The sequence below is a fragment of the Topomyia yanbarensis genome, chromosome 1, assembly GCF_030247195.1.
Source record: "Topomyia yanbarensis strain Yona2022 chromosome 1, ASM3024719v1, whole genome shotgun sequence".
NCBI lineage: Eukaryota > Metazoa > Arthropoda > Insecta > Diptera > Culicidae > Topomyia > Topomyia yanbarensis.
The window spans coordinates 12,118,255-12,141,862 of record NC_080670.1 but is presented as its reverse complement, the minus strand read 5'-3'; the positions used below and the strand labels follow the sequence as shown (position 1 = coordinate 12,141,862).

The following is a 23,608-nucleotide window of genomic DNA, read 5'->3' as shown; positions in this document are numbered from 1 at the left end:
TTTACTTGGATTTGATCCGTTTGTTCTGAAAATCAAAAGATCAAAATCCAAAACCAAAAATTAACAATAAATGATTCATAGCTCATGATTAAGAATTCGATTTGTGAGATACAACATTCTTGTTTTAAAATTCAAAATTTAACATTCCACGATCAAGATTCAGGACACATAAATTCAGAAATAATGACTTTCTATGCTTTGTTTAGAATAAACTTCCTCATTTACTGAAGTAGTTAAAATAAACTGCTTGCGAAATAAACCGTAGTGACGAATCGCTTGCCAAACCATTCTATTTTGTCATTTTTTGTTGTGTCTATTTCCATTCGCCAAATTTCAAACTTGAGGTTTCACGTTGGCAGTTTTTGTGAGTCTTTCTTGATCTTGAAGATGTAAAGTTTTCTCGTATCCGCGAGCCCCGTCCTAGGTTTTGAAACAAAGTTGTCAACAACAGTATGCAGCCAATAAAACACCGGAATAAAGTGTTTATTCAAACGGCTGAGGCTATTTTTCAAAATGATTCAAACGATACGAACAGAGTTAGAGCAGTTAGAAAAGAAATATTGAAGTCAAAGCCCTAATTATTGCTTTCATTCAATTTATTATTTTTCAGACGTGAACCAGAGCGGCGAAATTGACCGCAAAGACTTCGAGCTAGCCATCGAGGTGAGTACCTTGAGTTTTACTCTTAAATATCAATAATTTTAATGATACTCTACTTTCTCACATAGAAAATCTGCGAGCTCCGCGGCTGGCCGGTGGGCAACCCGCGAAATACGGAAACCCACGAGTCCATGTTCAAAATCTGGGACGGTCTGCGCTCCAAGGCGGACAAGGATAACGATGGACAGGTGAGTTTGGCGTTCGGCCAGGATCAACAAATGTAATAAAACCTCTAAGGGGTTTTGACTATTCAAAAAAAAAAAACTGTCGAAGAAATTCCCCCTGCTCAATTTTTACGGTCCGATTTTCGTACGCTAGAACAGTAAATTACAATCCATAAATGTGCCATACTCCGTTTCACAAAGTGCCCTTTGAAATATAGTTCTGGCTACACCTAACTACACATAACTTTTCGGTCTGTGCGGGAGTAGTTTGACCTTCCGGTTGCTTCCGAGTGCCATTTTCCATCGAACCGTTGGGTATAATTTCTCCTAGGGGAACGATGAAAAATGACCATTTCTGTCTGGAGCCAGGCTTTCGGGGGCCTTTTGGGTACGATCTTTCGACAGAGCGTTATTATGATGTCCTTTTACTGTAAACTCAATGTTGGTAAGTACTCGAGAGACCAACAGAACCGGTTGGGCAAAGCTTTTATTCGCTTTTAAAGGGAGCATCGCTGAATTACGGTTGGTTTGCTGTTTATAAATCAGAATAATTGGGTAAATTTATTTAAATCTCCCTTAACACAGTTATATGCATGTTGTTCAAGCATTAAGGCTTGTCCATAACTTGCTAGTAAATAGCAGAACATATTCTCGTAGCGTGCTCAACGGCTTCCTCCTTCCCAACTACAAAGTTTTCAGAAGAATAGTTTTTTTACGGTCGCCATGTTCAGTCAAACGGACCGCAGCAAGAGGGCCTCGTAAAAAGCGGAAGCGGAGATCAAAAACAATATAACTCTTCCTCGTTGGAGTGAATCGTCCAGTGGGAAATGGAAGGAATTTGACCTCTCTGCGCCACCGGCGGAGCCAATAACTATCAGCGTTCGGGGAGGGTGGAAAATAGAGAGAATGCGGGAAATGTTGTGACTGATAATAATGCTACAGTTCGTCTTGGTCCGGTGGATCCGGAAGCGAAAAAAAACACTCAACACCACAGCGGGTATACGAGGTTGGGGATGATTTTTTTGTTGTTACTAACCCTCCCACATTTTGGTCCCTTTGGTGCAGAGTATCTCCATTCGCCGCTTAATTTATGGTGCATGCACTTCGCCCAACTGATGCTCGCTTCGTGTACCTTTCTTATACCGGTTGCACTGCCATTTGGCTGGCATCCATGCTACCATCTCATAATCCGGTTTTACGACAGCTTCATTGTAAGAACGTGGTCAAACTTGTGAAAGGAAGGATTGTTTTGATGGCTATTTCCACCAGATAAATTCCGAAGTACTCATTCGTGTTCTGTGCACACCTCCGTTCGCCGGAGTTGCACTTTGAAAGTGCTGTCTGGTGAAGTTGTTGGCTGTATTGTTGTTCTATCACGAGGAGAATGAAACCGAAACAAATGAAAATAAGTGCTTCATTTTCAGTAGAAGACGGTTCACTGTGGAAATGTTGAGAAAACTTTGTACATCATCAGTCGAAATAAGTTTTGAATTGAAGCAATTCCGTTTATTTTGATTTTTTTTAATTGATGTCATATCAACAAGAATTCTTATTCATTTATGATACTAGGTAAATTATATCAAAGAATTATTTTTCAAATTTCTCGGGCGGTTAAGCGGAACATGTTCACTTGATCAGATTAAGAGCTTGTGCATCTTCTTATTTTATTTTGAAATCTAAAATATCAAAAGCTTTTTGGGATTAAGCAAAAAAATAGTAAGCCATCTAAAAACAGTTGTTTGAATAGTATTTCTATGATACTCATAAACAATCATATGTGCAGGCTTCAGGCTGCATAGCTATGGGGCAGCGTTGTCAAATGGTTTTATATGATTTCGATTACCTTTGATTAAAAAGTCGGTATTCATTGGAATGAAGCCTCTATAAAGGTTTGCATGCAAGATATTGGTTGTAAATTATGAATATTTTTTGACATGAAATATAAATTCATTGAACTCAACCGTCTAGGAATATGGTTGTTGTTATCGAGCCGGAATTCCGACAAAAATCAAACAGATTTCTGAGTCAATTCACTGATGATTTGTTTGGAAACGGTCAGAGCACTTTTCAAAAAGATACACTCTAGCAACTTATGATCTATTTGAAATAGTAGGAAGTTTTCTTTTATAAACAACTAGCTAATACCCATCGCGCGTTGCTGCGACACTCTGCGAAATAGGAGGAAAACACAATTTGTTCCAAAGCGCCATCTGGCGGGCAGATAATCTCCAACTAATAGCACACAAACACGCCCCATACCAAATACCTAATTTTTACGGAAATCGGTTAAGCCGTTTGGGAGGCTATAAATCATATACATACAAACTTTGACTTTTATATAAATAGATAGATAGATATGTATTTAGCGGTATAAAAATACAAAATCGGTATTTTTAGAGACTTCGACGGTATATCGGAATAGAACACTAAAATCGGTATAAATACAAATAAATCGGTATATCTGGCAACGTTGGACTAGGGGTTTTCACCAAGGATTTGAATTACACAAGAATGTACAATTCAAACGAAGCGTGTTCGTTTTAGTTTCAGGAAGCCACTCAGTCCGTTCATTTATTTTTGTCAAAACACAAGAACTGAATTTCTGTCGGTTTAGCGGATATATTTAACTGTAGCGTTGATAATCAATAAAATATACTAAAATCTTAAGATAAGTAAAAAGGCAAAACACTCACCAATAGAACAGCTGAGATGGTCTTCGTTGATAGACTCGAAAAGATTGCCGTGTACTTGGTCAAAAACTATATCAATTTAAACTACGTTTTTACTCATTTGAAATATCGGCTTATTTTCACACACGCTACTATATTTCCATAACAACCATTTAATGTTCTGCTCTATAAACCTGCTGATGCCAGTATTCTACAAAGGACAGCTTGTGATATTCGCACACGAACTATTTATATAAATCGCATTCTTCGAACATCACGCTTCCGAACCCTAAATAAACACTACACGTTACTTCCCCGTTGAAACTCATCCGATCAACTGAAGCTACTTGATTGCGACAGGCGCACATACACACATTTGCACGGATCTTATACTCAACACGCACCGGGCACTCCTGCTATGACAGTGAAGGGCATCACTTGATAAAAATGGCATTTTCTTTTCACCATGAAATCGCTTTTATTTCAAACCGCAACTTCCACTAGCATTACCGCATTTTCATTTTCACTTCACATTTGAAATCATATTGCCAATTGACCGCCGATATTTTCTTTTGCTTTCTAATTTAATTTCAATGCCATATCATGATCGAACACGGATCACACTCCCGATCGCATTGAATTGCGCACTGCAAAACCTACAACACTAACCATAAATCTAGTTCACTGAATATCGGTAGCGGTACCGCGTTCAAAATCAAAACTACGATTTTCTAATAGAAATAATAATCACTAATTCCACCGAAAAACCCGAACCGACGAGACGAGCGAAGAGCTTTATCTAGTTAGCCCTGCGATTCGATCTCAACTGGCTGCCGTCGTCACTCACTCACGCTGGTGGCGTCGCGACCCACGGGTAGAAAAAAAGAACCGTTAGTCGAATAGCGCACACAAACACGCGCAGTAGCTGCTGGTATAGTAATTCAAATGCATCGGCGCGCTGAGATGCTGACGGTACCCGAGTAGAATGTGACGCAAAGTTGGTTTCATGCGAGAATATTGATTTGTAGAAGTGCAGATTTCATATAATTGCGAACGTTGAGTATTGAAATGTGTACGGCAATTGCGAGTGCACGGATCTGTTCGAATTCGAACCAGGTTTGTTTTCGACTAAGTAAAAATAAGAAAACTGGGACTCGTGCTTTTGCAAGAATGATCTTTTACGTGGAGTGGAATTATCACAAAAGTTCTTACTAGAATGTTCCATGTTTTCTCTAGAAACACACGATCACTATATGTTATCAGGTTACCTTCTAGACCGTTGCACTGGTACAATGATCCTACGAACAAAATGATGCATGGCAGAAGCAAATCACTTTTTTGCAAGTTTTTGCAGAGACGATTGGTATAATAATATAGAGGCGCGATGGAACAATAAGATTATATGTGGTTGCAGGGTTAACTAAGCTATTGTCCCCTCCAGATTTGGCAACCACGAGTTTTGTGTAAACTTTGAGTATATTTAATATACTAATAGCTTGTGCAGAAAGTTTCGTTTTAATCCCAATATTTTAATACTAATAAATGTCTTCCGAATGAGCCTTGCATAAAATGAAGGTTTTAATCTCGAAAAATATTTTTGCGAGCTCAGCAACGTGCGTAAAGCAAAAAAAAATTTTAAAAAACTTATCATTGTACGATGATAACCGAACCGATCGTTGGAATTTTTGAATTCAGTCTCTGCGCATCGCATCGCTGCAAGCATTATTTTTTTGTATTTGATACAATAAAATTCCACTATGCTCAAGCTTCCTTACTGGGATCGTTCCTATAGTCAGCAAGTGAGAATCACTCAAATTAATAGCGATACAACACCCTGATGTAGCATAAAATAAAAAGGGGCCTGCCACAATAGATCAAAACACTGGTCGCAGTGGAATATGTACCCAACAAAGGACGTGATGGATGATTGTAGGGTGAAAAATCGTTATAAATGGAGAAACCCGGGGCTATTCGGACCTACCTAAGCAAAGCGCCCTTTTAAGTGGATAAACGTGAAATAATTTTTAGGTCAACGGTCCTCATTGTTGGTTTGAAACCTTAGCTACATTTTGGTGCCATAAAAATCAATTCGAACCACTCCATGGCAGCGCTACGCGACTATTTGCAAAACTCTACGTTTTTCCATCCTTTTACAATTTAGGGGTAATTCAGATCGTCATTTTTTACAATGGAATTATGTTTTCCTATGAAATCTTTATTGCAAAAACTGCTTACGAAGCAAAAAATAAAAAAAATGTTAAAAAAATTATCAGCAGTCGATTGGTCCATTATGTACTTTCTTTGCTATGGCGTGTGCAATCGTGTGCGCAGCCGCAAGCCGCTGAACGGTGGTTGATGGAATAGGGGATCCGAATAGCCCCGTACGCTCATTTCGCACAAAAGTGGTTAGCGCCTTCAAAATATCTGCGTTTTCACCCAAATAAAAATCATTCCATAAAATAAGATTCTCAAGCTTTCCAAAATATTTACCTGTTATTTTTTTCACTTCTGTTTGTTATTTTAATCCCAATTTTGCCATTATAGTATTTTTTGTTTTGAATGTGGCAAAAAAATGAAACACGCATCAGCTTGCAAAAAAACTGAATGAGATGCATCTGTTAAAATTAATGTTTCAGAATAGCGCTTCCAAGAATATGTATGTCACTCAGAAAGTCTTACGATTTTCTGAAAAACGAGGCGGTCCGAATTACCCCCATGGTCCTAATAACCCCCAGTCCCCCAACTAAATTGGAAAAAGTTGAAATTCTCTAATTTTAACAAACCACTTTACTGCTACTGGTGCTTATTTGCAGTTGCTCCTTGATGGGAGGCCGGGTCAAACTTCAAACGAGTTCTACATTAGCCGCTCTTTCAGCATTCCTTCGATAACGACTAGAGAGAGTTGATGTGTATGCGACGAATCGTTCCACGCGAATAATCCTGGAACACATCGCAGTGTGCTTCCCAGGCAATGTTGATATCCTGCCTCTCTCTTTTTCCCGTTAGCTGTGTAGGAAGGCAATGCTCGTTTAGGTTATCTTCCACAGCCAGAGTAACTGTTGCTTTTGTATTCTTTGCAGTTAGCAGGGAAATTAAATTGAAACCGACAAAACCGTTAACAAATGCGAATAATTTACAGCATAATGTGAATGGCACTGAGTAGCGGAGCGCATTACACACATGTGAGTATTTTGGTAATTTTTCAACCAACCAACCTGGAGAGTTTCGGAATAAATGTAAGTACGTACTTTTCAACTCATTAGGTAATAAAAAGTGATTAAAATGTCGAACAATCGCTTAGATTCGCGTTTTTGCCTGATTCCAGCGTATATTAATGTTTCTCTTAAAGTTTACCTTCAGAGCTTTAAAAATCTCCGGATCAAAGCCTTGCCAGAGGCGGTAACCCCAACAGGGAATGTGGTAAAGGTTTGGATACCCTTTTGAAAGGAGGAGGAGGATGATAGAAATAACGGGCGGATCATAAGGAAAGTGCTGAGACAGTTTCGAGATACGATACAAACAATGCATTCCAATTGATTGGTTGTTTGAGATAATGAGCTTTCTTTGCACTCTCGTTCGTATGAGGATAGTATTTTCTGAAAAAAATTTTGAAAGAAAACTACGGAGAAAAAACAAAATTTTTGACAACGTATGCCCCGGCATTATATGGCTAACGTTAGATTGACTCCTTTTTTGGCTGCTAAACCCGGATCTAAACGATTCAAAATGGAGTCTCCGCTTTCTAGTATTTTTCAAACTGAACTAAAAATGTATTTAAAAGTTTCATTTTATGATGTTATTAACCCACTTACTGCTAAAAAGGACGAAAAATCGAGAAGTTTGCTAAAAAATTAACAAAAGCATTTAGAATTTCAACTTTCAAGCATCATAATGGTCAGAAAAGTCTCCCGAACAAGGAAGTATTTCATTTTTTGATTTCAGGCAAAAAATGCGGGTTGAATCTTGCACGGAGTTTGAATTGTCTGGGGTGAGCTACCGCGCGAAATTGTTTATGAATCTACCATTTCTCTTTATTTTAAATTTATTTCTCTTGTGTTCGTGATAAAAAAAATCCTGGTAAACTACCTTTTTTAAGAACCACTGATGAGGACGTGCCCTTAACTACTGAATTGGTTGTACGAAGCTGGTTGGAGTTTATTGATGCATTCCATAACTGAAAATATGACGCGTCTTATGTCTTTGATTGTTTCACCGTGACAACTCGTTGCAAAACTAAAGCAAGTTTGATTGTCCATTGAAAAAATCCAAGTTGTAACGAACGCAACCGAAACATGTCTTATGAATCATACACTCGCAGAAATCACATTAAACTATGTTCAGATTTTCAATCGACTCTGACTTAGCCATCCGGTCGCTAAAAATCACCACATTAACCGAAATCAACGATTTTACTTTTACAATGACCTTAACTGGGATTGAACGCAGACTAACCGGGGAGAGAAACAGTCACTCTTGCCACGAAAAAAATGCCGCCACCTGAAAGCGTGCATGCAATTATGAACGACTCTGGTTGTAATTACAGATAAAAACTAAAACTGGGATAAACAAGCTGCTTGCGAAACTTTTCATGTTATTACGAACTATCTAAAAAACATTCGAATTAGAACTCATTTCGAATAATTGCAATTCTTAACCGGGTATAATAAGACTCCATTCCATATGTGTTATCTTAAAAATTTTCTCGACCCTTGGATTTAAAGGGTTACACCACTGTAAAATTTTCAAAAATTAAAATATTTAATATCGGGTCTTCGCTGTATTTAAAAGTTCTTCCTTCAGCGACGTAGGTAGAATTAGACTTAGCCAATAGTTTTGGATAAATATGCACATAACTAATGAGAAAAGTAACTAGAACTTATATTTACACACCTTTTTTAGTCAACTAGCTGTTGACATTCTCTCAGATGCTTGGTTCGACACCAAGATGTGGGAAACAGGGTCACAATAGGCTCTACTGCCATAATTGGATCATTACCCTATTTATAGTTATTAATCAATAAATTGTATAGAAAAGAGACACTCACCAATAGAACTTTTGAGATAATCTGCATTGGTACACTTGAACAGATCTTTAAAAAGTAGCTGATTCCATGTTGTAGGAAACTTCTTCTACACTTTTCTATTTGAATATATCGGCTTTCACACAAACACACACACCAATTTTTTTTTTATAAGAATAAAACTAACTTTTCTGCCTGAATTGACCCATTCGCATTCTCACAACTTACTACTCTGCTCTATAAGCCAGCTGCTGATTCCAGCATTCTTCAAATGGCAATTTATGATATTTGCACTAAAGAAATTCTTTATATAAACCAAATTTTCCGAACGATGTATCACACACTTCAGAATCGCAAATTAGCGCTACAAGCTATTGCCAGGCTGGAACTCATATAAGCGACGGTAGCCACTCGTTTGCGATTTAACTACGCGCGCGCCCACATTTGAACGGATCTCATATTTGACACAAAGCAGACGCTTGTTTTGGCAGCGAAGAAGCGCATCACTTTTTCCTTCAACACGAAATCACTCACTTCTATTACGAACCGCAAGCTGCACTGCACATCATCGCTTTTGAATTTTCACTCCACTTTTGTAATCATAATGACAATAGATCGCTGACATTTTTTTTTTCTTACTTTCTATATGCAATGCAAATCGTGATCGAACATGATCACGTTCCCTGTCGCTTTGATTTTCACTCTGAAAAAAGCTGTTGAAAACACTAGAAAACTTTATAACGATACCGGTACCGCGTACAAAATTCCAAAACAATTTCACGGGGGAGCATTTCGCTAAAACAATGACTTTTTGATGGAAATAATAATTTTTAATTCAACGAAAATACCGAACCGACGCGACGAGCGAAGAGCTTTATCTAGTTAGCTCTGCAATTCGATCTCAACTGGTTGGCCGAGCAAATTGAAAGAACGATTGCTGCTGCTGGTAATAGCATTCATTTGGCGACTAATTCAAATGCATTGGCGTATGGCGTAATACGGGTACGCTGATGTAAACCGAGTAGAATGTGAGGCTAAATTTATTTCATGACTATAGAATTGCAGAATTGTAGATTCTATATAAAATTTTCGTATGTTCAACACGCTCAGTACTTCAAATGCAGGTGCACTGAAACTGTTCTCTAACTTAATCTGAAAGGAGCTGGCATGCTGTCGAAATATTTAGAAAACTATGAAAAGAACTGAACAATAATTCCAAACTAACCAGTAAAATTATGCTTGCTAGAATCAAATATATTTCGCTGTAGGTTTCTTTTGTTTCATAAATGTCAGTGTGCTTAGCCATCCATTGCACGGGACGAAGTTTAGGGCACTTTTTCAGTGCGACCATTTGGTCGCGTTTAATCGTCTCAACTCGGCAGATTTCCACGCTGGATGCCTACTTTTGGGCATAAAGCGATCGAAAACACTGGCAAAGATCTGAACTGCTTCGTTGACATCATCATTGTCGAGTAATTTGTTCCAGCTGATTTCATAAAAGTAATTGTAGTCAGTGTCACTAAGTAATGCTATGGTTGTCGGTTTTTCTAAAATTGTTTGATCCCCTTGGGGATGCGTTATGGCTGTCAGTGTCGGAAATATTGCAATCATACTCCACACGATTCACTTTAAGCACATGTCCGGATACTTTGAAGTAACGTAGCACAGGGTGTTTTCAAGGCTTAAGTTGTGACATATGATTTTGACTCTCAAAAAGGCAAACTAAAATCAGGATCTGTGACTTCAAAAATTATCGCTCTTAAGAACTAGTGAAATTAAAGCCTCTATTTTATATTTTTTTCAATGAATTCAACGAAAACGCTCGATCACTACAATTTCTAGTTACAAGCTCATTCAAACTAGTGAGTTATAGCCAGCCGGGCCTCTGAGACGCCTTGTTGATGGTTGATAAATTTTTATTCAAATTTTGGTTTTAATCAAAAGATTGAATTAGGCCAATGACATTTGAACATTAATTTGGACATATAGCTACCAGGTATTCAGTTGGACCAATTTTGACTCTGGCATCATGACAACACTCATGATGTTGACTTGACTTGACAAAAACCAATGTTTCGTGTTTCATTTGTCACTAACTGATACCAACTTGCTGCCAGTTAGACGATATATCCAAACTAACGCCAGTTGGACCCTAAATCCAAACAGGTTGGTCTTGTGACCCCATGCGCAAATTAGTTTATACATTTTTTTCCTGTAGGAAAACAATATTGCATACTCGCAGGCGTTTGGCTCTCATGCCAAAAGACAGTTCGTTTCCCTATACTCGGCAACCACCCAGAGCTTCTGTGCTTGGCTAACCGATGCATCACTCGGTACCAACCAGTTGCTTCAGGCGTTCGCACATGTTGTGTGAACTGTTTGGATTTAGTGTTTTTTTTGGATATATCGTCTAACAGACAGCGAGTTGATGTCAGTTGCTGACGAGACATTTAAGGGACGACCCATAAATGACGTAGCATTTTTTGAGTGATTTTTAACACCCCTCCCTCATCGTAGCATTTCGTCACAAACCTCTAATTACCCCCCTGGTAATTACGCAGCTTGACGGTAATTCTCCCCCCTCCTTTGTTCCCGTATTCCCTCATTTATGGATGATCCCTAAATCACATACGGAACAAAACACCGGAGAAAGGCTTCAATAATTCGATTGAAACGGTCGCTATATGGGTCGTAGTTCCACTTTACTAGAATCGAAACTCTTCAGGATCACAGCTAGGAAAAAATAATCGTATATCACGGTACGTTGGCGAAGGACTATGGATGCCTCCGCTGTATATTCCACACCATACAATTCACTTTTATTGATGCTCTGGTGCTTAAGAACCTCTTGAGGCCTAGCCAGACATGGGATTCAACGGTGAACACAATATTGCGGTTTGAAAAGGAGAACCTCGTCCAATTTCTTCAAACCACATCGAACAAACGTACGGCATTGTCTCTAGTGTACGAACATTAATTCCTATATCAACTGTGTCTTGCATGGAATTAGACCAAATTTAAATCAAAATTTCCTATGGCTGTCTGATGGAAACTCCGTGTTTTCCATGCTATCCTATACGTTCATCTATAACTCCTTACTTATTCTTCAGTACAATGACTCTAAATAATGCTTTCACCTCGATATTGATGGGACTGAGGAGGCTAATCGATTGGGACTAGAACATATGGAAAAAGAGGTCAGGTAAAACTTGAATCCTGTGAAATTCCATGTTTTCTTGGGTTTTCAAGAAGCAAACACCATTCAAGCGTGCGTGCTTCAACGTAAAAAGATTGACATCCCAAGCATTTTAGTTTAGTTTAGCTCAACTTAGTTAACAGTTTAGTTTTGCTCAACTTAGTTAACAGCCCTTAGCTGCACTTCGTGATTAACCGAATGAGTGAAAATGAATCACAAAAAGGATGCTTGGGAGGAGCAAATAATTCTCACTAATTCAATCTTTTCATGAAATAACCAATAACAGCGCCGGGCCCGGCCCCGGCCAAGGCTGTTGTACCGGGAAGGAAAGCAATGTTGTTTCGACACTTGCTGTTGATATAGACCGAGACTACCTCTGCATCTCCACAAGCATCGTGGGAATGGAATTGTGTTAGGAAAGGACAAAGATCAGGAGGTACAACTTTGATAGACAATAAGATCTTAGCAATATGCACGAAAGTCGTTTGCGATTAATTTCTGGCAATTTCTCGACGAGTAGTTTGAACTCCGGACTGCCGACCATCGGGAGTATTGCGTCTTATTTATACTTCATACATTACTGTAGGGATCAACGATCATTTTCGGATGTTTTCGTTTAAAAAATTGCTTAATATTTGCAAAAAATAATCGATGGTAGCAAACCAACTGAAGCTACGACTGAAAACTGATTGTATTCGTTTAGAGAACATGAAAGTTTTCAGAGGCCTAAAATAAGCATTAACTGAACCGCAAGCTTAACGTTGTATGTCGGATGCACTAGCGATTTCAAGCGCGCAATTTGTTCCACTTCCCTGTCAACATACAACCACAGATCCCAGCCGACCTTCTTTAACGTCGCTTCCGCTCAAAGCGAAGCTGAATCAGGCACCATCCCCAATCGCAATCAAAATGTATGAACTGACAATGGCAAGAGCTAGAACTCGAGTCACGCTGGGTTTAAGCAAAAAAAAAAAACGGCATAAGGTGGCTTGTATCACGGGTGGCACCATTTAAGTTTGTTTTTCCACAAAAGTAAGAAAATTATTTTGGCCAGTATGTTCGCTAAAATAACTATTCAGTAGAAGAGAAAATCAATAAGAAATACTCACCAATCAATCTGTCGAGACCGTCACCGTTAATACATATGTGCGAACAGATCACCAAAATATTTCCGATTCCGTTTTATTAGAGGCAAACTTTTCCACTTGAATATATTAGCTTAAATTTCATATACACCACTATATTTTTATAAGAAAAAACCTTTTCATCCTGCTTTTATTCCATTTATTTTCGCACTCGCACGATTTATCACTCTGCTCTAAAAGCCAGCTAATAATGCCGGTATACTTCAAATGCCAATTTTATGATATTTGCGCTAGGGAAATTATTTATATAAATTGCATTCTCCGAATCATATCAGACACTTCCTAGTCGCAAATTAGCGCTACACGCTATTACCAGGCTGGAACTCACCCGAACGACGGTAGCTACTCGATCGCGATCTAACTACTCGCGCACACACATTTGCACGGATCTCTTATTCGTCAAGAAGAAAAGACGCTTGCTTTGGTAGCGAAGCCCATCACTAATTGAAACGAATATGGCATTTTTCCTTCAACACGAAATAACTTGCTTCTACTACGAATCGCAACTTTCACTACACATCATCGCTTTTGAATTTTCACTTCACTTTTGCAATCATAATGACAATAGATCGCTAACATTTTTTTCCTTGCTTTCTATTTGCAATGGAAATCGTGATCGAACATGATCACGTTCCCTGTCGCGTTCATTTTCACTCTGAAAAAACTGCCGGGAACACAATAAAACGATACCGGTAACGCATTCAAAATTCTAAAGTAATTGCACGATCGAGGAGTTCGCTGAAACACCGACTTTTTTACGGAAATAATAATTTTTAGTTCAACGAAAAAACCGAACCGACGCACGCGACCGACGAGCGAAGAGCTTTATCTAGTTAGCTCTGCAATTCGATCTCAACTGGTTGGTCGTCACTCACGCTGGTCGCGAGCCGCGAGCAGAAAAGAACCGTTGGACGAGAAGCACACAAACACGCTTAGGTCGCTGCTGGTAACAGCATTCATTTGGCTATACCAATTCAAATGCATCGGCGTGGCGCGGGTAGGCTGACGACAGTACCCGAGTAGAATGTGAGGCTAAATTTATTTTGTGACTATTGATATGGAGGAGTGTAGAATAAATATAACAACGGCGCTGGTTTATTAAAGGCGTACTACAAATGCAGGTGCACGAGTCTTTTCATGTCTGAAGCTATTTTCTAACTTAATCTGAAAGGAGGTGAATGCCTTTCGATAAATTTAGAAAACTACGAAAAAGACTGAATCATTATTTTAAACTAACCGATAAAATTCTTTTATTTCTTAAAATGTCAATATGCTTAACCATCCAAAGCACGGGACGAAGTTTAAGACGATCGTCAGATGAGATTGCTTCTTCTTTCTTTGATGATTTTTGCTGACGGACAACATATACATAATATGACGGAGCTTCAATATTATATTCATACTATATTTTTCAAACGAATTCTTTTTTTTTCCTGTTTAAATATTCTATTGCAATGGTCTCAAAAACCTCCTCAAATTATTAAGCTATTCCCTGGTTTAACATTGGATGTATTTCAGTATTTGTTTATTCAATTCGTTTATTTGAATAGGCATTATTGCGTTAGATTGAAGACGCCGATTTTTTCGTTTTACATTTGAAATTTCTTAAAACTAAGAGATTAAACTTTGATATACTTCTTATAATGAAACTAAGGTAATTTTACAGCTATCTTGTTCATGTACAAAAAAGGGATAATATAATTCGTTAGACTAGAGGAGTCATTTAGTGTTATTTTTTATAGTAATACATTTTAGGATTTTTTAGCAGGAAGGGTACTAGAGTTATAAACTAAGGGGAACCCGAGAGGGTTATTTCAGTATTTGAAATTGTCTCAGTTGCCCACAGATAGCCTTTCCTTTAATATAAATCATTTAATCCGATTCTAATGATCGCCCGGTATTTTGTCAGTAGCGTGATTCCGGATTCCGGTGGTCGTTTCAGTTTATCCGTTTCTGGCAGACTTCGGTACCAGGACCAATTTTATGTATACCAATTGGCCGCCGACCGGACCGGGTGCATTCTGTTGTGTGTTGCTTCAGCCCGAATTTTTTTTTTCGCTTTACGTGTGAACTGCACATTATTTTTTTTTACTTCAAAGCTGCTTTCTCACTTCGCTGTGCAGTTTGCAATTTCGAGCTGACGGTATCGCACAGGCTCCCAGCATCATAATCCTTTCTGTCACTCGGTGGTGTTCCAAGACCGGGAACACGAACATCTGCACTCCTGAAATGCGATTCTTTTGTGATGTTTTTTTTATTCCTTCTTTCTCCTGGATATTAAACCTGGAAGACAGGAAAATCTATTCTGCCAGCTGGCATTACTAGAATAGTGAAATTATTTTTACGTCCGCAGTTTATCACTACGGTCAAACGTGTCGAAGGTGGTAATAGTGCTGAGAATTCGGGTGGAAGGTCTGCAAAGGTGTTTTTCTCTGACTGCGGAAGCTATCATTTTCTTTATTTTCAGTTATAGCTGTTGAACATTCATTTAAACCGGGGCAGGATGAATAAGCATTGGTGGGAAAGGATTACAGGTAGTAGCTTCCAAAATAAGTCATAAACCTTAGAAACGGTGAATTTTAATTCGAGCATTAAATGAAGAAATGATATCACCTTTATTCTGCGCGGCGTGTGACATGAGACGAAAAGATCTCACATCACTCTACGTGACTTTCTTCACCGGGATCCGGGTGAGGAGCGTTTTCGCACTATCTGCCTTAGTTACCAACAGATTCCGGGGTGTGACCCGACGGCAAGCACTCACCTTGATCCAAATGGATAGCACTGCATCTATATCTGTATATTTTCGTTACTGTTGTGATTCAGTAAGCTTTCCAGAGTACTTTTTTCAAAAGCAAATCAGCAGCTCTCAGCAGCTTCGATATAATCCGGGAGTCAAATTTACATTGCCATTGTCGTGTGCTGAAAGGAGTTTGAGAAGGAGGACGGACAAGTTAGGGTGGCAGTAATGATCGTAGCCACAGTTTTACCTTCCGAACGGTTAGAATGCAGCTCAGCTGAGCTGCAGAAAAGTGCATCGCGGCAATCGGTCGCAGCAGAGCTTCGTCGGAATAGTGCCAATGCAGCGACCGTCGCTGTCGGGAGAGAATGCAAAATTTGTGCAAATCTATGCGAAAAATTATCGACTTGGTTGGAGAAAGATTTTTTTTCGGAAACCAAACGGTACTTCACTGTTTCTTTACCGGCGACTGTTGGAATACAAATCCTTTGGTTTTTCAATAGATTCTCTGTGCAGTGAGTATATGAAATAGCTGAAAAAACGTGCTTTTGGGGTGAATGAAGTTGTTCCATGCATTTTTATCTGGCGAGAATGGTTCAGGGAGAAGGCATCACGTTCAGAGATTCACCTATGTATTTGTTAGTGCTTGGTGATGGCAATGTATTTTGGTTTTACGTTGTGGGAATTTTAAACTTACCTGGCGGGACTGTTCACTGGTCTTGTGAGATCGAAATATTTAGCACATATGTGAGATTGAACAACCCCTCACCCCAACACGACCAAAATCTTACCACTGAGACACAAGACAGAACGACGATCGAACATTCCCCTGATTGGTACGTTAGTTACCAAACGAAACACGGCTTCCCGCCGCTTCAGTAATTCCTGACCAAAGCGACGATTAAAATTCAAATCGTGACGCAGTCACCCGGAAATGAAAGTTTTCTGAATACTCTAAACCGGCCATATTCAACAAAGTGCACCATTTTTTTCTCCTACCGGTATGCAAAGGGAGTGATGGATCCCGCGCGAAAAGCGGGTTGCAACTTCCCCGTCCAACGCGTGTCCTTCTGTCCTTCTGCTGGATTAGGGAAAATATTTTGCATATTCCATTTCGAAACTCGATCCGCTTTGTGGCCGCGTAGTTTGTGAAGCGTAAAACCCGGAGAGGCCGAGGTTACGCCTGGACACTATGCGGAACCCAATTTTTTGCCTATGTGTTTGTTGAGTCGCACATCACGAAGGGGAATCGCAAATATCCTCCTGTATTCACACCATAATCAGCACTGTTGGCCCCCGTTTCATTAATATGTAGATCATCTTAATTGGCTGCTATTTGCGCTCAAATCGTTCATTGTATTTTGCGCGCTCGGATGTGCCTCGTCGTTCCCTGTCCGAGTCGGACACAGTGGAATGTGGATATTTATTCACTGTTGCGAAAGTGTCAAGCGCGGACAATCTGCAGCTGGAGCTGCAGGTCGAACGTGTGGGAGCGATAATGCAAATTGAGTTAAATTTGTATGAATAAACATATTTTAATGAAAGCTCTTGAGAAGTGGCAATGATTTGGCTATTTATGAGGGCAGGTTTAAAAGGGCAGTTGAAGTAGATTTTATCTTTTTGAACTGAGAAGTTATATTCAAAAATTATTCCTGGAAAGTTGTTTCAGTTTCGAGCCGTAAATATTTATATTACTTCAAAGTTTTTTTTATACTATTGCGACTATTTTTGCTGACCTGCGATTTTTTTTGCAACTGTATTTTGCTGCAAATTGGACAAAGCAGCTCTCAATACAATCAAAAATAGGGCAAACATAAGTTCGATGGTCTCTTTAGTATTTCTGAAAAAAATGCCATGATCGTCTTTTTAAGAACTTCAACCTCATGATTTTCTGCACATTTGCCATAACGGGCCTTATTGTTACAATGGCCCATTTGCTTGTATTTGATGAAAAGCGCGACACGTGGTACGAACACGCAGACGATCCTTGTCGATGAACATGTTATTCGGCAAAACAATCGCACTAAAGGTTACTCGATACGAGTTCCTAGGAATATATAATTTTGTACCATGGTATGTGATTGTCTTTCCCAATTTTCATTCGCTAGGGAAAGGGGTCTTTGAAACGGCCAACACCATTACTACCACGCATGATCATACTGAATCGATACCCGCACCGTCGATCTCAACTATGTCAGTGGGCATGTAGACGCGGTAGTCCTTCATAAAACTCTTATAGCCAGTACCGCTATTTGCTTGCTTTAGAAAGGAGATCACAATTCCGAGCTTATCTGGGCGAACATTCGAGATATTTGAACTGCTGTATATTTCTGCGTCAGTTTCTTCGAAAACTTTTCGTTGAACCGAAATTTTGAACGGAAATCGGAGTGTTCGATGACGAATCTTGTTCGATATTAATTGCACTTGATGTGTCTTTTTCTAGAACATTAATTTATATGCGGGTCTAGAGCCCGGCTCAAAGTGAAAAATTAAATAATACGAATAAAGAGATAGAAATTGTGGGAAAGAGATTTAAAGACGGGTCGAAAGATGGTAAAGCAAAATGTTATATATTTTCTTTAATTGTTTCTCTTTCAAGACGTGAATTGATTTGTCTGGAATGGATTAATTTGAATCGACTTTATTTAGCTAGACTCGGACATGAGTAGACTTAACTGTCCGTGTCCGAATATTTGACTTCAGTAAAACAATGAATTTGCGAAGCAGTTACTTTTATTCTTGTCATAGTAATCGTTTGTGTCGGGATGTGTGGATTTCAAAAGTATGGGCTTCAGTCAAATATCGATGCATTTGATTTTTTGTCCTTTCATATTAACGGGTGTTCAATAAAAAATTATTGTTTTCCACGAATTCAGTACCTATTAATGTTTATTCTTCAAAAAACGTCAACGAATATTGGCGAAGAGGCCCTGGTCAGCCGTACGACGCAACTTAGTCGCGATGCTCTCATAAGAGCGCCTGGACGGCACTGACGGTACACTTGTTGATTGATGGCCAGACCGCTCGGCTTGAACCACGGCTTTGAAATTCCTTTGTCCGATATGGCGTTGTACAGTAGGGCATTGCAAAAAAATATTTTTTTTGAGTTCTCGAAGGCCCCCCCTCTCATATTGTGACAAATGTCAAAGTAAGGTCAGATGCCAAATTTCTTATCATTTGGACAATTTTAGACCCCCGCCCACTTCGCTTGAATTTTTTTGAAATTGGTGCTATGGGAAAATATGAAGGAAAAATACATTAACTGCTATAACTTTTGAAATATCAATCAGAAAATTATACCTCTTTTGGATGGAAATAATCTTAGTATTTGAATGGAGATATTTTTGTTTCTAGAAAAATGCGGGAAAGTGGGGTACTGGGTCATTTTGGCCCCAAAATCCCCTATTTTTAATGATTTTTCTGCTCCGTGATGCAAATCATACATATTTTGTAGTTTTTCTAATGTGAAAAAATCTCAAAAATCGATCGGAGCCTTTTTGACCTTTGTTCGAATACGAGAAGAAGGGTTATATGGCCTTTTGTCATTCATATTAAACTTCATCATTTTCTCGTGAATATATCTCTATTATTCTTCACTCAATTTTCATAAACTATACCTTATTGAACGTAGAAAATCCTTAGGATTATAACAAAAAATAGATTCGTTAGCGGTAAAATTCAAGAACATCAAATTATCTGACATATAGTGTCAATTTCACATTTTTATCATAAAATCGCACATATTAACTCCATTTAACAACAAAATTCTTATTTAATTTACTACTTTTAGTGTAAAATATGCTTAGAGATCACATGAGAAAAGTTTCATTCCTGGAAAATAGGGGAAGTTGAGGTATTAGAACAAATAATGCAAAAAAATGAAATTTGTAGAGTAAATATCAAAAAGTTTGATGTTTCTGAATTTTACCCTTAACGTTTTTATTTTTGTTTTATTCCTCAAATTTTTACAAGTTACATTTTATGAAAATTGATTGAAGAATAATAGAGATATATGCATGAGAAAATGATAAAATTTAATATGAATGACAAAAAGCCATATAACCCCAACTTCTCGTATTCGGACTAAGGTCAAAAGGGTTCCGATTGATTTCTGAGATTTTTTCACATTAGAAAAACTACAAAATATGTATGATATGCACGGAGCAGAAAAATCATTAAAAATATGGGATTTTGGGTCCAAAATGACCCAGTACCCCACTTTCCCGTATTTTCCTAGAAACAAAAATATCCTAATTCAAATACTAAGATTATTTCATTTCAAAAGATGTATAAATTGTAATTTTCTGATTGCTACTTCAAAAGTTATAGCATTTAATGTATTTTTCCTCCATATTTTCCCATAGTACCAATTTCAAAAAAATTCAAGCGAAGTGTCAATTGTCCAAATGATGTGAAATTTGGCATCTGACCTTACTTTGACATTTGTCACAATATGAGAGGGGGGGCCTTTGAGAATTCAAAAAAAAAAAAAATTTTGCAGCATAACTTTTTTTTTTCAAATTTATGCCTAAACCTATATTTTACTTCGGGTGATGTGGCCAACTTGTCGCTGGAATAGTAGCTGTCATTTCCTGGAATGTGAGTCTTCGAGAGCGGAAAGTAACTTTCGTCGTCCAGCACGAACGGCGTCTCGCGGCACTACGATTTCACGATCGCTATCAGCTCGTCCGTGTACTCGGGGGACCGAGTCTTCTTCCGACAGACGATGTCCTCCATCTTGAAGGTTCGCTGAATCAATCGGTATGGGAGTAGTGATATTTTCGGCCAGCGTCACGCAAACTCGTTCCGTCCTTGTTGTCGAACAGCTTTTTCAACGCTTCCTTCTTCTTCTTCTTCGTCATTATTTTCGCCGGACGGCCGCTACCGGCATTCTGCTCCACGCTCAGGGATGCTAGGATCCGGTAAACTGTACTCACGGGCACGTTACCGTCTCGAAAATGGTCTACCGTAAACTGTTTTTCCACGATGACCATGCGTTTCGTAAAACTGTACAACACGCTCACGGACTGCTTGCTGACTGACAGCACCCGAGCGAAAAAAAACATGGCACCCATTTCTAGGGAGTCCAGAGAGCAATTCTCTTGGAAAGAAAAAAATTTACGATCTTTACTTTAATTACAGAAAGGTATTGAAATCATTCTCATTTTTATTGAAGACCGAAACTTCGCGACGTGGAATATTTGCTGAAGTTGAAAAATGGCGCTTAGGTTTATGGAAATCGCCTTTATCTATTTTCGTCATATCAGACACTCAGTAGGGTACCATGGGATGATTTGACCTAGCGCGAGATACTACAATTTAAATTAAAACGTGCTTTATTTAGTTCCTGAAAAGTATGTACAAATATTTTGATATGTTTGTCGATTGCTCAACATAATTTTAAGAATCCTTTCCTCACAGAAAATATTCCGTAAGTTAAGTCAGTTAAGGGACCTTCTCCTGGATTCGGCGGAAAATCAAGCAATATTTGAGATTATTTATGTAGAAAAATGAAAACACATACGAGCTCCTGCTTTAAATCTTTAATTCGTTATTTATCGATTATTAGAATACAATTTTTTATTCGAAAATTCAAAATGGCGCTACTCGTCGGCCTCTGTGCGCGAAGCATTGTCCTACTTTGTCAATTTCAGGATCTCTCGTAGTTAACTGAAATGAGAAATGGATATAATTTATTAAAACAGATAAAATTTCCTATGATTTATACCTAATTTCAATAAATTTTGATTAAAAGAAAACCAAATTAATAAACGTCAAAAAAGTGAAATTCGTCTCTCTTTTTACTGTAAGCTCGTCTAAAAATTGTAAATAAATAGTTTTTCATGCCAATGTTACGTATAAGTTAGACGAAAAAGTATATACTTCCAAACATTTTTTGAATAAAGGAAATCAGATTAATGGAAGAAGACCTATTGTAGCTGTGAGAAGTTAAAACATGGTTTCGAGAAATACGCCATTTTGAAGCCGATGTTTTGAATTTTCGAATAAAAAAATCGTTTTCTTGTTATCGATAAATAACGAATAGAAGATCAAAAACAGAAGTTCATATGTCTTTTCATTTTTACTCAAAAATCTCAAATATTGCTTTGATTTTCCTCCGAATCCCGGAGAGGGTCCGCTTAAGGAAGGGGCATACACAATATATCTAAATACTGGTCGCAGTAGTTCATCTACCACAAAAAACGAGTTCAATTTCTGTATCCTGTAGACGGTGGTCAAAACAAACCGAGTCTTTTTTTTCGTGAGAAGCAGATCAGCGAGCACTTCTTCGGATTGACACACGTGCGGTTCGAGCTACACGAAGGTTTCAGCGAAGATTTCAAACTGTTGTTGGAGTGTTCTCCGATCTTCAGTAGAGCGCATGAGAAGAAACATCATGAGGACGTCTTCGAAGGATAGGCGTGGAGTTTTCGGAACTAGATGAACGTTGTTGAAGTAAAGCAGAAACATCAACGGCCCCACGTGACTTCCCTGCGGTACTCCTGACGATGAAATAAATATGGGTGCCTGACATTATCCAATGACAATCACTATTTTTCGATCTGTAAGATAGCGATTGTTATATCATGGTTCACTTTGTCAAAAGCGGCAGATAGGTCTGTGTAAATAACTTCGGTTTAGGAGCGACGTTCGATATCTTTGTTATGTAGGACGCTAGGTACAGCAGGTTAGTCGCAGTCGAACAGGTGTGCGATTGATCGTGAAACAGCTAACCCCATTCACTCCACGCATGACCATATTGAATCGATACCCGCACCGTCGATCTCAACTTTGTAAACGGGCATTGCAGGAAGATTTTCACGAAATACTGCTAGAATTGAAATCTCCTAGTACGATGATATCATCAACTGATTTAGTATCTTCGAGGATAGCAAAAACTGGGCTATAGTGTGCGTCAACATATTCGTTGTCACGGACTCGATCGTGTGGGACGTACAACGCACACATATATAACTTACGGTCACCTGTTTTTTCGCATCTTTTGCCGAAATCTCAACCACTGAGATTTCAATAAACAATTTTATTGCTGAGATCTCAGTAAAAGTGACGATTGATAGCTGAGACTCGGAAAAGATTTCACCGACAATCAGCAAACAAATCTTACTTTACAGAGATATCAGTTTCTAAATTTGCTGACTACACGGCTGTTGAAAAATTACCGAGCCGAATTGAATGTGAAGCTGCTACTAATACACCACCTCCAGTAGATTTTCGGCTTTTATTATGGTTCCGGTTGCAATGAAACACTTCACATCCAGTGCCGAATACCTGACTAGAAATTGCATTCATACCACCAACGTTTTGATAGTAAAGTAGCAGCTTATCCCGTCGTTGACTAAGACTGGACATCGAAGAGCTCACAGATGCATTATACTTGGCTGCTTTAGGCTTGCAGAAGACCACTCGTCCCGTCTCCACCACATGACCGAGAAGGCTGCTGGTCAATGGCTAGATCGGCTCGACTGTGATGGGGGGACTAAGGGCTTTCTCACGACTGGTGGCAAGTATGCGTCCCGTTGACCGAAGAGACGAGATTTCGTGGGATGTATGCAATGCAGCTGGAGTAGGTACCTCTCGTAAACAGTTGTAGATTACTGGCATCAAAAAAGGAACCTGATGCTGATACGAAACAATTAATGGTGAACTGGAATCGGGGAACATTCCAGCGCTTAAACTATTATTTATTTATTATTTATTTAAAAACGGCATAAAAACTCCAAATCTTTTCAATTGAGTACACAATACAGAACTTGACAATAGAGAAAAAAGATAACAAAAAACAAACTAATAAAATAAAGTAAACAAAGATAAAAATATAAAAGAAAAACTGCAAATAAAAATACAGATTAAAAAAAAAATGTTGTCAGTAAAGTACGAGACTACTTAATAGCCGGTTTTTGAAGGTAGTGTGGATGACACGTTGAAATCTAAATTCGCAAACACTACGTTGAATGTGGCAGACATGAAACGAATCGGATGTGGAGATAACCC

At 38.6% G+C, this 23,608-nt stretch overlaps 1 protein-coding gene across 2 annotated transcripts in view; it reads left to right on the top strand.

The window, feature by feature from the left end:
- LOC131676908 (calexcitin-1-like) overlaps positions 1-23,608 on the top strand; it is a 139,752-nt gene that overhangs the window by 79,016 nt on the left and 37,128 nt on the right. For both annotated transcript variants that reach the window (XR_009303257.1, XM_058956305.1), the window contains exons 3-4: positions 611-663; positions 729-848. Coding sequence is in view for 1 of the 2 variants with exons in the window: in XM_058956305.1 (XP_058812288.1) it covers positions 611-663; positions 729-848 (173 nt within the window). In the remaining variant the exon portion in view is untranslated. The remainder of the gene's footprint in view (positions 1-610; positions 664-728; positions 849-23,608) is intronic.